General features: G+C 44.0%; 2 protein-coding genes and 1 non-coding gene across 3 annotated transcripts; all 3 read right to left on the reverse strand.

The window, feature by feature from the left end:
- Positions 1–550: 550 nt before the first annotated feature.
- On the reverse strand, positions 551–6,095 carry XCR1 (X-C motif chemokine receptor 1). Its single transcript, XM_039837550.1, has 2 exons — positions 5,934–6,095; positions 551–4,367 (listed from the first exon to the last, which is right to left on the reverse strand). The coding sequence occupies exons 1-2, from the start codon at positions 5,989–5,991 to the stop codon at positions 3,337–3,339; spliced, it is 1,089 nt and encodes a 362-aa protein (XP_039693484.1). The 5' UTR covers positions 5,992–6,095; the 3' UTR covers positions 551–3,336.
- A 635-nt stretch (positions 6,096–6,730) lies between these two features.
- Positions 6,731–6,849, reverse strand: LOC120582456 (5S ribosomal RNA). The gene has a single exon (XR_005647580.1). It is a non-coding gene; the product is annotated as a 5S ribosomal RNA (ribosomal RNA).
- A 10,094-nt stretch (positions 6,850–16,943) lies between these two features.
- LOC120581965 (ATPase inhibitor, mitochondrial-like) lies at positions 16,944–17,123 on the reverse strand. The gene has a single exon (XM_039836840.1). It carries the CDS (start codon positions 17,121–17,123, stop codon positions 16,944–16,946), a length of 180 nt encoding a protein of 59 aa, XP_039692774.1.
- Positions 17,124–17,889: the final 766 nt, after the last annotated feature.

A 17,889-nucleotide genomic window follows, 5' to 3' on the forward strand; every position in this document is an offset into this window, starting at 1 on the left:
ACTTGGTGAGGAGTTAAGATAACCACATCCTCCACTTCCCAAACTTCCCCCTAAACCGGTAAAGCAGGGATCCCCAACCCCTGGGCCACGGACCAGTACTGGTCTGCGACCTGTTAGGAACCACGTTGCACAGCAGGAAGTGAGCGGTGGGCGAGCGAGCACAGCTTCGTCTGTGTTTGCAGCCGCTCCCCAGCGCCGGCATCACCGCCTCAGCTCCATCTCAGACCATCAGGCATTGGATTCTCATAGGAGCACCAGTGCCTGGTGCCAAAAAGGTTGGGGACCGCTGCTATAAAGTATCTCCAACCAAATTTTCAGGATGCCTGAAATTCCCAGCAGGAAGCCGTATCACCGCTTCTGATTGGAGGGCTGATCTCTAGAAAGTCCTTGTTCAGACACAAATGGATCATGAGATAGAAAAAAGCCTTGGACTTGGAGACAGAAGACTTGAGTGACAGGCCAGAGGCAAGAGAGACACAGAAAACTGAGCCATAGAGCACTCAAGACAGACTTGGCCTTGGACACTTTTACCTAAGGCCTAAATGGAGCCAATTTCCCCCTATCCTGGTCCACACAAAGTTGTTCCATACTTTATCTCCAATCTTTCTTCTCCCTTCACCCCAAATCCTAATCCAATTCCCCCATAAGCAGAGAACTTTTAGGAATCTTATGTAATGGTCTTGGGTGGAAATGAGAGAGACATAATTAGACAGAGGTAAGTCAATACATGCCCATCTTTTATTTGTGCATGTAATACAAAGATGCTTACTGTTTCTATGAGATGATTACAATAACAATTCATATTAGTCTAGGGCTGAACGATTTGCAGAGCAAGTACTTTTACACACATGACCTCAGGCACACCTCCATCATGTGGGTAGAGCCTGTCTTTGTGTTGTGGACATTTATAAAATTTTACAGATGAGGACACTGAGGCTCTAAGAGGCCCGAGGTCACAGTGGGTAAGTAAAAGAGCTCAGATTTCGGGTTTGTGTCCAGGGCTCAAATCGCAAGAGCCTTCTCAGCCAGTTTACTGTGGAAATCTGTTCTATTTGTGAGTCTCTTTGTCCATTGCAGGAAGCTTTCACAAATGACAGCCGCTAGGAGTTCAACAAACTAGGTGATGTCCGGGCTGGTGGAGTCTCGAGAACTATTCATGGGGAGCCCGTGAAGGCTGCCTGGAGTTGACTGGAAGATGTGATATACGCAAGTGTCAGAAGAGGCTACAGAAGTAGAAAAAAGCCAAAAATACGGTCTCCTATCTGGTTACTCAACCAACTACCACTATTTCTGGGCATCATGGAAAGTTCTAGACATGTAACAAGGGTCGTACTCTCAAGGAAGTTCCACTCTGGCTGAGGTCTGAGGCTTTCCTGGGCTTGGAGGCACATTTTTGTTGCGGGAGTCGGCAAGGTTCCTCCCTTCTTGACTTCGCTTGAGAAAGCGTGGAGATGGGAATGCTGTGAAGAGCATCTTCCCTGGGAACCGCTGCGGATTTTTTATGTTCCACATGTGACAGGTCTGCAGCCCTGTGTCCAGGGCGCCGTTTTTCAACTGGAGGGGGAGGGACAGGCCTACAAGAGTCCAACTGAGGTTGAACAGTGGTTTCAGTGGCTGGAGGGAGGGGAAAGCAGGAGCTTGCGGCCAAGGAAGGATGTGGCCAGAGGATGTAGCATGCAATCACCGGTCTCGCCCATGCTCCCTCTCTGATGGGATGCCCCTCTGTCTTTTTGTTTGTACCCCCCGCCACGTCTCTGTTCCTCTTCCCTTGGATTCCCAAGGAGCTGGATTAGGAGAAGATCCTTGATTAATGATCACCCTGGGAGCTGGTCTATTGGGAGTGCCAAGACATCACTAGAAATGTAAAGAGAAACACATGATTGTATTCATTGACGTGTTTCTAGGGATGTGGCTGTATGTGTTGAAAGACATACTTGGATAAGTATCTTGAGATGTGAGGAGCGAGAGGGGGTGAGGAGACAATGAAGCAGGCTCCTCCAAGTACATGCTCTGTGGTGATACAAGACCCCCAAACCTGCCTTCTAAGAAGATTGGGCTCAAAACTCACGGCGCTTTGGTTTGACCAAGTGGGTGTGTGAACTGGAATCCTCTGCCCTTCTGCTCCCTGGGCTCAGTGTGCCATCTAAATAAAAGTTAAATGAAGGTTTAATACTATTGGTTTGAGGGGGTGCCCAACAATTACCCATAGGCTTAGCTCTGCCCTTGCAACCAAATCATTGCCTCCTCCCTTTTGCTGTGGTGAGTGATGGCCCCACCTATTGGTTAGCTAGTCCAGGAGAGTTTTATCCCTTCCCTGGTCCACCGCCCAGCCCTCTCCAGCAGGTGTTACTGACCTAATTCTTAAAATTAGACCCTCACTCTTCCCCAGCCAGGTCAAACTCCTTCAAGACCGGCCACCCAATGGCAAATAGATCATTGAAATTGTAGCTGGAACTGAAGGGGAAAATGCCTTATAAGCTCTCCAGACTCCAGCTGAGAGCTGTGTTAGTAGCTACTTTATTCAACAAAGCATATACTGAGCGCCACAGTGACTGTGCAAAGTCCTGCTCAAGGAGCTGGGCAAGGTTCTGGAATTCCCATTCTCAAGGAGTTGCATCCGAATGTTTCTAACTAGGGTTCATGTCAGAATCACCTGGGGAGCTTTCCGAAGGCCCCATCCCAGAGCTAAATCAGGTTCACAGATGGAGACCCGTCGCCAAGGTCGGTGTTTACTTATCTGGGCCTCCAGAGCTGGATCGTTGGTGCCTGGAGGGTAGCTTGTCCATATTTATAGTCTCTAAAGAAATGCTTCCTGCAGAAGACAGCACATATTGTATTCATTCTGCTAATAAAAGATTTACAAACTAAATCACAAGCGCCAGTTCGTGTGCTAGAAACTAGAATTAAGGTACAGAATACATCTCCAATCCAGTTGTGGGTTTTAGAATTCAGATTTCTCTCTGACTATACTTGAGGATGTGGTGGTTTTTGTCTTGCAGAGACTCATTCAGTTGTCACTAAGGGATACAGAACCAACGCCCTCCAGAATCGACTGGGACAACCTACATAATTATCACACACAATCAGGTCTTTGAAGGATGCTCCTTTCTGGGAATCCTTTTATGTTTTAGAAACTTCTGAACTAAGCAATGATAAGAGATCCACGTCTAAATGAATGAATCAAGGAAGGAATGAACAATGAACTCAGAATCCAAGAAATGTTTTTCCCACTGGCAACGTAAAATTCCAGGCGGGGATCCACTTTTCCTGCATCGCTTCTCTTGGCTCCCACTGTGGCTTCTCTGTCCATCTCAACCTGCAGCACCAAACTCCCTTTCAATAAAAGGAGGCGCCCTCATAGTGGAAGGCACCTGGGGTGTGAGGTAACGGGGAAGAGCTGGGCGCCTGTGACCGGCAGAGCCAGAAGTGCCGGAGCAGAGCTTTGAGGTGTCTGCGGAACTTGACCCCGACAAAGACGTAGAGCACTGGGTTGAAGCAGCAGTGGGAGAAGGCGAAATCGCGGCAGATGAGCAAGGCGTAATCCAGCTGCTGGCTGACCTTGCAGCTCTGGATGACCTCGAATTTCAGCAGTGTCTGCAGAAACAGCATCAGGTTGTAGGGAGCCCAGCTAATGAAGTGTGCCAGCACAATGGTGAGGATGAGCCGGACGGTCCGGTGGTGCCGTTTGGACCGCGAGCGGAACAGGGTCTTGAGAATCTCCACATAGCAGAACAGGATTATCCCCATGGAGAGCAGGAAGATGACATTGTGCTGGTAGACCGACGCTAGGAACCACTTGAGTTCCGCGTAATCACAACGTGAATGTTCCGAATGATGAAACACTTTGTGGAAGATGGCATCGGGGATAGAAGCCAGGACACTGATCGCCCACACAGCTGTGGTCACCAGCACTCGGCACCGAAGGGTGTGGACTCGCAGGGATGAGAGGGGGCTTACCACAGACAGATAGCGGTGGATGGTCATGATGGTCAGGAAGAAGATGCTGCTGCAGAGGCTGATGGAAAACAGCATGCTGAGGAGCTTACAGGGGAAGTCTCCCAGCAGCCAGCCCCAGTGGTATTCCAAGGTCCACAGAGGCAACAAGCAGGAGAATACTAGGTCTGAGAGGCACAGGTTGAGGATGAAGACATTGGTGAGCGACTCCAGGCTCTCGTACTTCACCAGGACCCACAACACCAGGCTGTTGCCCACCAGGCTGAGGAAGAACACCAGGCAGTACAGGATGGTGGTGCTGAAGGCAGCAAAGTTGAAGGTCTCCTTCTCACACAGAAAGCTCTGAAGATCATAATCAAAAGGGGTGGTGGACTCTGGGATGCCCGAGGGCTCCATCTGGACATTGAGAGCATCTGAAATGATAGCAACGTGGTTTGAATCCACGTGGTTAGGCTAGAGTTCAGGAGAGTTCATATTACGAAAACGTGTGGTCCATGGACCAGCCAGCAGTGGGTGAATTAATTACTTACGATGAGATTAAGGTCGTTCACCAGAACATGGAGCCGTAAAGCATACCCTCCAGTTTGGTTAGCATTTCTTTCTAGCAAGATTTTCTTGATAAAGGAAGCAGTGCATTAGTTATAGAAATTTAGTTAACTCTAAAAAAGCTTTCTCACAAAGAAAACTCTAGAACTAGATGATTCTGCTGGTGCACTCTGTCAAACATGTACAGAAGAAATAACACCAATCTTATACAAACTATTTGAAATACAGAATGGAATACTTCCCAAATCATTTTTTAATTAACTTATTTATTTTTAATTCTTTAATGTCACCATATATTTGACCCCCTTTACCCCATCTACCTCCCTCCTCCTCTCCCCGCCTCCCCTCTGGTAACCACTAGTCTGTTGTCCACGTCCATGAGTCTTTGTTTGTCCTGTTCGTTTGTTGCTTTTAGGTTTATATGCCACATATAAATGATATCATGTGGTTTTCAACTTTTTCTGTCTGGCTTATTTCGCTTAGCATGATTATTCCCAAAACATTTTATGAGGCCAACATAAACCCCATACTCAAAACAGACAAAAACATTACAACAAAAGGAAACTACAGACCATAATAATCCCTCATGAACATAGAAACAAAAATCCTTAACCAAATATCAGCAAATCAAATCAAATATATGTATTATATTTAAAAAGTATAATACATCATAACCAAGTGGTGTTTAAAAAATAAGAGGTTGATTTAATATTTGAAAAATTGATCAGTTTAAGTTACCTTATTAATAGAATAGTGACAAAGCTACATGATCCTTTTTGATAAATGCAGAAAAGCATTTGACAGAACTCGATACCCGTTTATGACATAAACTCTCAGCAAATGAGAAGTAAAGGGGATATTGGGCATCTAGAAAATCCTTTCCACTTTTCTGTTGGTTATTCATTCACTTACTCACAATTTCAGAGGGACTCAAAGTCTGGGCCTGCAAGTCTTCGGGGATACAAAGGAGAATGTTGCCAAACCCCAAACTGCTCTGAGATACACGTTCTAGTTTGTTTTTCTTTAGCCTGTCATGCCCACTCTCTCTCCCCGTCTCTGTGGCCCACTTGACTCTAAGAAAGTACATTTATCTTTCTGGTCCATAATATAATTTGGATTGAGAAACAACTCTAATTTATCCAACTACCAATAAGAACAACGTCTTAGGTGAAGACTTGGAAACAAATAAACCCCTATGTTTTCTGTGGCATAAGGAACAGTGTTATATATGACTGTTATTCAAAGACCATCCACTGACCAACTTTTTAGCAATGCGGATTGGGGAGAATCCCCAGACCTAAGGAATCAGAGCCTCAGGAATCTGCATATTTACTGGCTCTTGAGGTGGCTCTGATGCCCACCCCCCAAATTCTAAGAACTCCCGGTATAGGCTATCAAAATTGGAGGAAAACACAAGTTTAAAAGGAACTCACCCATATCTACACCCGTTTTCATGCGTCTTGAGGCACAAATGGTGCTTCTCAGTTTCATATTTTGCTTAGAGAAAGTGAAACACCTGCCCTTTCCAGAAGGCCGGAGGAAGTGGGGGGAAGACTATTGTGTGGATTCTCAGAGGGAGCCTTCACCATTCCCTCCTCCTCCCACTATCAGACTCCCCGATTTGATGCACCCCCAACCCCTGCTCCCATCCAAGACCTCATGTTATAACCTGGCCACAGTACTGGTCACACAGAGAAGAGCTGGGTACCCAACCTGTCTCCACAGGCAGGTGGGTCGACAACTTGGGAATCTTCAGAGTCCTGGGTTCCACTAAGGGTCGATTCAGGTAATTTTAAAGTCAGAAGGGGTCTAAAGGATAATGTATTTTTTAAGCTGTTTTTTTTTTTTCTCGTTTGATCAAAAATTGTATTTGTGATCATTTTAAATTGAGATAAAATTCATGTAACATAAAAATAGACTATTTTAAATGGTAGGATTCAAAAGCTTTTAGCATATTCACAACGTGGTACAGTCATTATTACTGAAACTGGATAGTTTCAGAACATACATCTCCATGCCCCCTGAAAGGGGTCCCGTACTTGTTAGCGGTCAATCCCACGTCTATCTCCCTCCATTCCCTGGCAATCACTAATTTACTTTCTGCCTCTATGGTTTTATCTATTCTGGACATTTTATGTAAGTGGAATCATACAATATGTGACCTTTTGTGAACGGCTTTCTTTTATCTAGCATGATTTCTTTCTTTCTTTTTATTATTATTATTATTTTATGCCTACAGCACCTGGTCTTCCTAGGTGGTCTCCCATCCAAGTACTAACCAGGCCCGACCCTGCTTAGCTTCCGAGATCAGACAGGATCGGGCTTGTTCAGGGTGGCATGGCCATAGACAAGATGTACACTTTTTTAATGAATCACAATGTTGAGCATCTTTATATGTGCTTTTGGTCATTTGGGTATTATTTTTTTTGGAGAAGAATCTATTTAGAACCTTTGCCTTCTTAAAATTTGGGTTATGTGGCTTTTTATTACTAAATTGTAAGAGTTATTTATATATTCTGAATACTAGACTCTTATCAGATATGTGATTTGCAAATAACTTCTCCCATTCTGCGGATTCCTTTTGAATTTCTTGGTAATGTCCTTCACATGCAAAAGTTTTTACTTTTGATAAAGATAAATTTGTTAAAACTTTTTTTGTTTCTTTTGATTTTGGTGTCATATTTAGGAAACCACTGTTCAACCCAAGGTCACAAAGATTTGTACCTATGTTTCCTTCCTAGAGATTTTTAATTTTAGCTCTGAACTCTAAATTATATTAGATTATTCTCTAGGTCTGTTCTTAGGCCAGCACCGCACCATTTTGATTACCATAACTTCATAATAAGTTTTGAAATCAGGAAGTATGCATCCTCCAACTTTATTCCTTCTTCTATTTAAGATTGTAAATCTAGATAAATGGAATATGATTGAGAATGCTTTCCACAAGGACACCAAGACCACTCAGTGGAGAAAGAACAGCCTTCTCAGCAAATGGTTCTGGGACGACTAGATATCTACATACAAAAGAATAAATTTGGACTCCTACCTCATGTGAGATACAAAAATTAACTTAAAATGAATTACATCCCGACTGTAAGAGCTAATACTATAAAATGTGCGTGTCAAAGGACACAATCGAGAAATGAAAAAGGAATTTTGATAGGCTTTGTATTGGACCTGTAGATCAATTGGGGGATTATTGGCATCTTAACAATATTGAGTTTTCAATCCATGAACCCTGGATTCCATGTACTTAGGTCTTCTTTAATTTTTTCGGTGGCGTTTTGTGTTTTGTGGTCTATAGATGTCACACTATCTTGCTTTAATTTATTCCTAAGTGTTTTAATTTGATGCTACTGTCAACAAAATTATTTCTTTACTTTCATTTTTAGATTGTTCATTGATATTGCGTAAAGATACAGCTGATTTTTATAGATTGATTTTGTGTCACGTCCAGCGTAGCCAGCTCGATGCCTGAGTGGGAACAGTGGGAGCTGCCGAAAAGAAAGAGACGAAGGTGGGATCCGGGAGGACCACTGTCCACTGGTGATGAGCCATGGCGCAGTTTTATTTTTGCAGGCTGCTTTTATACAAGAGCATACAGTTGCTGGCTAGGATCAGATCATCTTTGGCACAATCACCTAACCTACATTCTATTATGAACTTTTGCCGCTTTGTCTGTTCGCGGCTGTAAGTGTACTTCCCTGTCTCGGAGAAACACCGTGTTGTTTCCCGAACAGTTCGTACCTCCCGATTCTCAGGAGGGTTCGTTGAGGCGAGGCGACCCTTGGCGGGCCTCACAGATTGCAAGGACCTTGTCAGCTTGCAGTCTGCTCTCCGCATCTCCCCTTTCTTTTTTTATTTTTAAGCCGTAGAGCATGCAACGTAATTTGAGACTGTGCTACATGTTGTTGGAGGATTCGGCAGCTGACTGAAAAAGCACAAAAGAATACAACTAGTGAGCATACAATTCCAGCTAAAATCCAAAAAGTACGTTTAAGCAAATCAAAGGGTTAAACCCATGCAAACGATCTAATAAATCTTTAGCTAAATCTTTTGGATCGATAGTAGTATCCTTTGCATTTTGTATATCCAGGATCTCTGATGCAAATTATGCAAATCTAAATTGAAATTATCATGATACCAAATACCTTGTAAATGCAATCACGCCCACTGCCAATTCCACTTAGATTGATTATAGGTTACATTGGTTACATCTACCCCTTTATAGGCAGCATGACAGTGCAAACTTGTTCTTTTTCCAAGAGCTTCTGCTTCGTTTCCTATCTGCACTACGACAGATTCTAAAGCATTCAGCTTAATCTCTAATTTTAAAGCAATGTCTTCTCGTGTCTTCATAGCCATAGAAGTATTATGAGCCAACTCATTAACAAAATTAGCATTTTGGATACTTTGTGATAAGGTCACTGCTACAGTTACTGCAGTAGCTACTAGTCCTGCATTAACAAGTCCTTTGATTCTCTTTACTCAAAGCAGATTTCGTTTCTAACAGAGTTTGTACCCCACTATCATCATGCCAAGGTTCTTCTAATTTAGTTGGTAACATGATAAAACTTGGTTGATTTAAAACCAATAAATCTGACCTCTGATTATGGGGACTCACACAATTAGTTAAATTACAATTGGTACAAGATATATTAAGAAATCCATTCGAAGCATTTGTTTGCAATTGTCCAACGAGAAGAACATAGCGGGCGGCAGACACAGGCTCGAACCCCATAGCTATGCTTAATGTTCAAGTCTGCAGTAGACAAATCAGACAGGTTAATGAAGTCCAAAGCTGCAAAAGCTCGCCACGAGTCCTTTTGGGGTGGTCGTCAAAGAAGCTATATATCCTCCAGGGATCATTTAATCTTTATGAGCAACAAGGTGATGAGACCAATCATATACCTCCTGTAACCATCCAGTTGTCTCATGTTCTGACGGTAAAGGATGAACACATTCCAGCCAGTTTACCTATCCTTTCAGCTTCGCTGCTGTAGTATTGGGACAATAAGGTATTCTGGGAAGATGCATTGCTGGCACTACCATAGTATTGTTAGAAAGTCCAAGAATAGATAATTGATGCAAATACTTAAACAGGTCCCATGGTCCAGTGAGATTAGCTGGAGCAGCCCCTCCCACAACAGTCTTCACATAGGATTCTACTTTTAAGCATCCAGTAACCCCAGCACGAGTTTCAGCACACAGTGGTGCAAGCGATGACACCCACTGAATCATTAAAATTCACCCACTGTGGCTTTATATGGCCGTCAGAATGGCATCCTCAAACCTGTGTATTATTAACAAACACAAGTACATTAACATCTTCCCATGTAACTGGATGCAATACAGGGGGATTAAGATAATACGTCCAATAATTTTCTCCTTTAACTACACTTACTTGCACAGCTAGCTGAGCTAACATGACCACAAACAGTCGGTCAGGAGTGACAGGCAAACCCTGACGCCGAACCATGTCTTGCCCTTCTGATGTCAAATGTTTACTATTCCGCCCCCACCCCCGCCATGAGGAATTACGTGCTCTCCGAGTTCCCCTGGATTGTGGAACAACTACCAGAGGAGTGATCTTCAGGTGTTTCAGAGGAGAGATGAGCTTCTCTGTGTCTGATCCATCCGCCATCTTCACAATGCCTGACCGGCCTCTCAGGCAGCCAGCGAGGTCCGTCTGCACCTTCAGGAAAAACACAAACATGCCCCGTCCCCACACTAAAACAGGATCTGGGCCATATCACGTGTTAGTTAATGGATCCTTCCAACAAACTACTCCTCGTGGATTCCCCGAAGGAGACCAGAACCTTTTTGTAGCGGTTCGACCATCATCATCTATGTTTAAAAAATTTAAAGTAAAAAGTACATGGTTTAAAATATTCTGAGGCATCACAGGGCTGACTCCCCATTTTAGTTTTTGTATTTGAACCTTGAGGGTACAGAGAGCACATTCTACGATGCCTTGCCCTTGAGGATTATAGGGTATACCTGTTACACGTGCAATCTGAAATTGTTTACAAAATTGTCGAAATACTTTACTAACATATCCAGGTCCGTTGTCAGCTTTGATTTGCCTGAGAAGGCCAAGGACTGCAAAAGTTTGCAGGCAACGACTAATGAATGACACGTTTAGTGCTTTCACCTGAACGAGCAGTGGCATAGATGAAATCAGAACTGGTATCTACAGTGGTATGTACCTATGGAGTATTTCGGAAAGACCCAACATGTGTAACGTCCATCTGCCAGATATGATTAGGTAATAGTCCTCGCGGATTAACTCCATAATGAGGAACAGGTAGATGGATTTGATGTTGATGACATTGTTTAACTATTTGACGAGCACTTTCCCGAGTTAATCCAAATTGCTTACGCAGGGCAGATGCATTCTGATGGTGTAGTTGATGACTCTCTAGAGCCAACTGCGTAGGGGTAGAGAGTGCTGCCGCTAACAAAGAGTAAATAGGAGCAGCTCCATTACTGCAGGTAGTGCGATCAGCACATTCATTTCCCTCAGCTCGTGGCCCTGGAAGCTGTGAGTGCGCTAGTATATGTCCAAAGAAGCATAGGTCCTTCCTGGCTTGAATAAGCTCATGAAGCCGGATAGATAAATGGAAAAGGCTTTCATCTGCTGTATGTCCAACGAAGACAGTTTCAATAACCTGGCTCACAGTGTATAAATAAGCACTGTCTGAATAAATATTTACAGGTTGTTGTGGAAACAGCTCCAATGCCCAAACTAAAGCCAATAATTCAGTTCTCTGAGCTGAAGTCATGTTAGTTCATTTTGAATAAGTCCGAGTAGGGTTATGTACGATAGCAACTCCATTGCTGGAACCATCTGTAAAGACAGTAATAGCGTTAGGGATAGGTACCTGAGAAATCACCTTCGGAAAGATAACAGGTGTTTGTATTAAAAACTGTATTAGCTTATCAGGTGGATAAAGACAATGGTTGCATTACATTGAGCTAAAGATAATGACCATGAATCAGAATATTGATTTAAGCGTACTTGCTGCTTCTGATTATAAGGAATAATTATAGTATTAGGATCTCTTCCTAAGAGCTGTTGCATCCAGGTTTGCCCTTTATCTGTAAGGATAGAGACTAACTCATAATATGGGTTAAGAACTTTTGGAGCAGAATTATGCAAATGTAACCATTTTATTGGCCTTGACTTTTGCCATATAATCCCAGTTGGAAAAGGTTTAGCTGGACAAATTACTAGTATCAAAGGTAGAGAGGGATCTATGAGGTAGACCTGTGTATTTTGTATAGCCTCATTTACTAATTATAAAGCCTGTTTAGCAGCAGGACTTAATTCTCTTGGAGAAGAGGGATCAGAATCTCCTCTCAAAATATCAAATAAAGGCTGTAGTTGTCCCATGGTGATTCCTAATTGTGGCCTAAGCCAATTAATATCTCTTAGTAATTTTTGAAAATCATTAAATGTCTTTAATGAGTCAAATCGAATTTGAACGTTTTGCGGTTTGTTTGCTGCAAAATTATAGTTCCTAAATATGAAAAAGGCGCAGACCTCTGCACTTTCTCTGGTGCAATGCGAAGACCATAATTTTGCAAGGATATTTGTAATTCAGCATATGCCTGCTGCAATACTCTTTCCTCTGCATGTGCAAGCAAGATGTCATCTATATAATGGATGATGTAGGAGTCTGGAAACTTTTCTCTAACTGGCAATACTGCTTGAGCAACAAAATTTTGACAGAACGTAGGAATGTTAGCCATACCCTGAGGAAGAACTCTTCATTGGTACCTTCTCATTGGCTCTTTAAAATTAAGTGAAGGGAGGCTAAAGGCAAAACATTTCTTATCTTCTGGATCTAAAGGTATGGTAAAGAAACAGTCTTTCAAATCTATAATAATAAGATGAAAATTCCAAGGAATCATAGTAGGCGTAGGGAGGTCAGGTTGAATGGCACCCATAATTTCCATAGTTAAATTAACTGCCCTTAAATCCTGCAGTAATCACCGTTGGCCTGATTTCTCTTTTATAACAAAAATTGGAGTATTCCAAGGACTAATAGAAGGCTCAATATGCCCTGCGTTAAGTTATTAACCAGCTGCTGAGCGGCGGACAACTTCTACTGAGTTAGGGGCCAGTGGTCTACCCAAACGGGATCATCTGACTTCCAAGAGATTTTTTCCAGCAGTAACTTTACTAGAGGTAGCAGGAGCTACTAAGGCCCCAGTTATAAATTTTGATATCTGAGCCCAGCGTGATCATTTTTAGGTTGGCCTTATAGTGGCTGCATATGACCCTCTGCCATATGGTTGTACCTTCCTTAGTCCACTAAGAGAGATATATCCTTGTCTAAACATCATATTGGAAACCTGAGCATTTGGACTAAAAATCATAACTTTTAGTTGTGATAAAACATCTTTTCCCTACAAATTAACAGGCAAACCAGGAAGAACATAAGGATGGAAAGAGCCTTGCTGACCATCAGAATCTGTCCATTGTAATATTTCTGAGCTTTGCAGAGTTCCCTGAGCCTGTCCTATGCCCTGTAGCTCGGTTAAAGCCAGGGCTGTCGGCCAATTGGAAGGCCAGTGCTTATTAGCAATAACCGACACATCAGCTCCAGTATATAAAAGACCAGAGAACATTTTCCCCTCTATCAATAAAGTCATCGTAGGTCTCTCTTGTTTTATTTGCTGAACCCAATAAGTATCCGAAGACCCAAATCGAGATTCTCCTCTTTCTTTAGAGGTTAACACTTTCCCTGTCTTTACATGGGGAATAAGCACGAATTGAGTAATTCTGTCAGTGGACAGTATTTAAACAATGGTTCTTGTGGTCTGAGCTATCACCTTAATCTCTCCTGTATAATCTTCATCTATGACTCCTGGCAACACTTGAAATCCTTTCATAGTCAAGCTATTTCTACCTAATATAAGACCTGCAGTCCAGGAGGAATAGGACCCCACACCCCTGTAGGGATGGCTTGGAGCTCCATTTCAGGAGTTAATACATATCTGATGGTGGGACTGAGGTCCAGTCCTGCGCTTCCTGGTGTAGCACAGCAGAGTTGTTGAACGGTGGGCTTATCTGGTCCCCTGGAGACAGGATCGCAGATTGGAGCCCTCTCGGGGGTAACGGCTCCACATTAGGGGGAAGAAACACTGATTGGTTGGTAGCAAGAGCCCCCACTATTTGATGGGGCCGACCCCCGTGGCCCATTTCCCTGCAGCAGATTGCCCTAGGCGTCATGACGTGATTTACATTCATTAGCCCAATGCCTTCCTCGCTGATATCTAGGGCAAATTCCAGGTGCTCTAGGTTTGGCCACCTCACTACCCCAAGGGGTGGGATGACCTCCTTGCCCCTCAGTCAAGCTTCTGGTAGGACATTCCCTGGCAAAGCATCCAGCTCCGCCACAGCAAAAACAAGTTCCTCCACCTTTCCCTCCGTTGCCCTGAGGGCCCTTTTAGCTTCTTAAGGATTGACTTAACACAGCAGCCAATGCAGCTCCTTGCACGTAAGCTGGCCCAATATCAGCACATATTCTAATCAAGTCAGATAGCATACCCGTCTCCCTATGGGGTCTAAGTGCTGTTTGGCAGGGTTTACCGGCATTCTCATAAGCAAGCTGTTTTACTATTATTTCTCCTGCCTCAGTATCAGACACCGTTCTAGACACTGCCTGTCCAAGACGAGAAACAAAGTCCTGGTATAAATTCATCAGGCCCCTGCCGCACGCCACTGAATTCCTCAGACTCGGCTCCCGATGGAGGCAAACTGCGCCAAGGCTTCACAGCACAAATGTTAATGTGTTGATTTGCCTGTGGCTGAAATATTATTTGTTGCATCAAATCTAGATCCTGTCCCTCTCCGGTTAACATTTCTACTGTAATAAGAACAGCATGAGCCACATCACGCCTGGCTTCCTGCTCACTGAGATCATGCCATTCACTTTTCCACAGCAGATCATCTCTCCCGATAAGCAAGCCTTGGCTATTGTTTTCCAGTCATAGGGAGGCAGAGTTTCGTATTGCGGTCCCTCAAGCAATGCCAAAGTAAAAGGAGCCATAGGACCATAGGTTGCGCAGGCCTGTTTTAAATCCCTCAGTGTCTTCAAAGGGACGGCCGGATGCTCTTGGACAATCGGCCCCTGATTGTTAAGTCTGTTATGGGAAAAACCTGAAAACCTCCCGTATCTTCCCCCACTCTCTCTAGCTTTCCGGATTCCTTTTTGCACCAGGGAATACGACACTCCAGAATGGTGATTCTTAGATCCCAAGTTAGGGGGTTGGGGTAAATGAGCAGGAGGAGCGTCGCTTGGAAGTTTAGCTAGCGCGGCAACTAACCCTGCCGCAGAGTCCTCCCCTTCGCTTTCGGACTTCTCCTCATCTGAAGATTCTGGATGATGATTATTTCCTGGCCTCTCTTTCTAATGCCTGCTCATACTCCGGAGGAAGGGGCTCCCTCCAACTAAGAGCAGTGGGCTCCGTCCCTGACCTTTTTAACGCCTCGTATCCCTCCACTGTGCGTTTTAACATCTGTGCCATCTCTCCTGGTGGGGAAGCAGCAGGGAGACGACTAGCTGAAGGAGTAGGGTCTAATGTGTCCCTTACTAAACCCCAAAAAGCAAAAGTGGGACTAGGAAAGTCCTTTGGCCCCTCAGCCGAAAAGCGGTCACGCAAGCGCACCTCCACCTTCTCCCAAGTCCCTGAATTTACCGTTCCTTCCTCTGGAAACCAAGGACAAGTTTCTTGAACAAAAACTAAAAGCGGCCGAATCTGATCAGTACGCACACCGCATCCCCGAGCCTTAAGCATTGCTTTAAGCATTTGTACAAAAATATTGCGGTCCTTGGCCCCTTGCTGTCCCATGTTTTCCTCCCGACTGTACTAGTCTAATTTTTCAATTTTTCTGGTGCACCTTTCATAAACTTGCAGACTAGCTTCTAAACTCTCCCTCTGCCCGATGTGTACACTTACTCGAGGGAGTCTCCTCCCTTATCTGTTTTGCGTCTTCCCGTATTCAGGTCCCTGTTTGGGTGCCACCTGCTGTGTCCAGCGCAGCCTGTTTGATGCCTGAACAGTGGGAGCTGCCGAAAAGAAAGAGAGAGCCAACGGTGGCATGAGGAGGACCACTGTCCACTGGTGATGAGCCACGGCGCAGTTTTGTTTTTGCAGGCTGCTTTTATACAAGAGCATACAGTTGCTGGCTAGGATAAGATCATCTTTGGCACAATCGCCCAACCCACATTCTATTATGAACTTTTGCCATTCTGTCTGTTCGTGGCTGTAAGTGTACTTCCTCGCCTCGGAGAAACACTGCGTCGTTTCCCCGAACAGTTCGTACCTCCCGATTCTCAGGGGGGTTCGTTGAGGTGAGGCAACCCTCGGCTGGCCTCACGGATTGCAAGGACCTTGTCAGTTTGCAGTTCACTCTCCACGATCTTGTATATTCTGCATCTGACTGGGTAGAAATGCCATCCTGATCGTTGGAATGGGGACATATGGGAAGATCACAAGGAAGCTGGGGATATAGAACCCTTAAATTGCCAATAGAAGAAGCCCTTTCACCTTTGTCTGACCCACCAAGCCATCATCAAACGGAGGCGGCATATAATGGACCAAGCAGGATTTGAAAGCACAAGGACGTCCCATGAGTAGGGGCCCGAATGCCCGTGGCTGTACTGCCTTCTCTCTCCCAGCCCACGCACTTATGGTTTCGTGGGGAATTCCTTACGACCAGCTGAATGAAGGAGAAAAAAAACCCTCACGTCTGGTTTATAGATGATTTTGCAAGACATGCAGAGACCACCCAAAAGGGGTCAGCTGGAGAAACGCTGCGGCTTCTTTCTGGGACATCCTGAAGGGTGGTAGTGAAGGGGAGTTCTCCCGAGGGGCAGAACTTTGAGCATTGCCCCTGGTTGTCACGTTGCTCAGAAAGGGAAGCGGGTACCTCAGTTCTCGGACGAGTGTTTTCTGGACGGCCTCTGGCTTCCGTCTCGCAGATCTCAGCCTCTACACGTCAAATTCGCTAGTCGATCTCAGAAGGAAAATTCTAGTTCCCTGATTCTCAGCTTCAGGGGTGGAGAGGCAAAGGACTCTCACTTTTACTTCTGTGTACCATGCAGCTTCCATTTCCCATTTCTAGCAAAAAGAGGAAAGGATGCCTGGTCACTTTTTTTGTTTTCCCTCCCACTGATGATAATTCATTATAGTCTGTTGGCAGCAGATAGATATTAGACCAGAACTACGTCTTCATAGAAATGGGCAGTGATACGTAGCCATTAGATGGGGCACTGTGTGTACTTAATCATCACCACACTCTTTTAGTTTCTTGATAGTGCACTGTGCCGTCTGATTTCTTCCTGCAGACGCTCAGTCTCCTTAATGTGATGACTGATCTCTTCTTCGTGGTGTTTCTCCAAGGCTGCCAGTCGTTCCCGAGTTCGTGCTCAGAAGTATCGTTTCTCTTCGGCCTGCTCTCTTTTCCCGAAGGCCCCTCTGGCCTCCCGGACTGAGCCCACGTCGGAGTCGAGATCCCCTGACCGGTCGGAGCTGACGCTTTGGGCTTGCGTGGCCCTCACGCCCCACACAGCGAGGGGCATCCGCACCGCCACCGCAGTGACTGCCATGGTTGTCTGCCTGGTCGCTTTTCACATTTACTTCACCGAGGTCCAAATACCCGTGGCCACCATAGCCTCCAAGATTTGTTGTTGCTATTGTTCGACTTCATTGAGGTATCAGGGTTCTATTGGAAAAACGGAACCAGTAGGATGGAGATATATAAATATATACACATATGTATAGAATCTTTAGATATATTTATAAACATGTATTTGTACATTGTGTATTTATATATAAGATAAAATCATATATTTGTACCTAATATGAATTATAAATATATACATTTACAAGATACAGATATATATTTATAATAATATTTATGCACACGTTTCCAATAACAAAGTTATACACCTACTTCATATGATACAACTCTCGTGTCTACAACGGAAAATGAGCTAACCCTTCCTCCAGATGGGTTGAGTGATATTCATTCTTTACCTGGACCCCAGTAACCTGAATATATAATGTAAAGTTAATTATATATAATGTAAAGTTATTTACATTATATATATATAATGTATATAATGTAAAGTTAATTATCATGAATACATTTTATATTAGAAAATAAGAGAGGAAAGAAAACTTATTTGCTTGATGCATGTGTGTACAGACATATTCATAACAAAATAAGGAAGGGATACTCGTAACAGTTACTCTCCTCACTTCTACTTCTGGTCACATGGGCACAGCTGGTATTTATAGATAGCTTCTTCTGCTACCCATTCCATATTCCCGTTGCCCTCAGTAAGTGCCTTAGCTGATTGGTCATCATTC

Source organism: Pteropus medius, unplaced genomic scaffold (genome assembly GCF_902729225.1).
Source record: "Pteropus medius unplaced genomic scaffold, Ma_sr-lr_union100, whole genome shotgun sequence".
NCBI lineage: Eukaryota > Metazoa > Chordata > Mammalia > Chiroptera > Pteropodidae > Pteropus > Pteropus medius.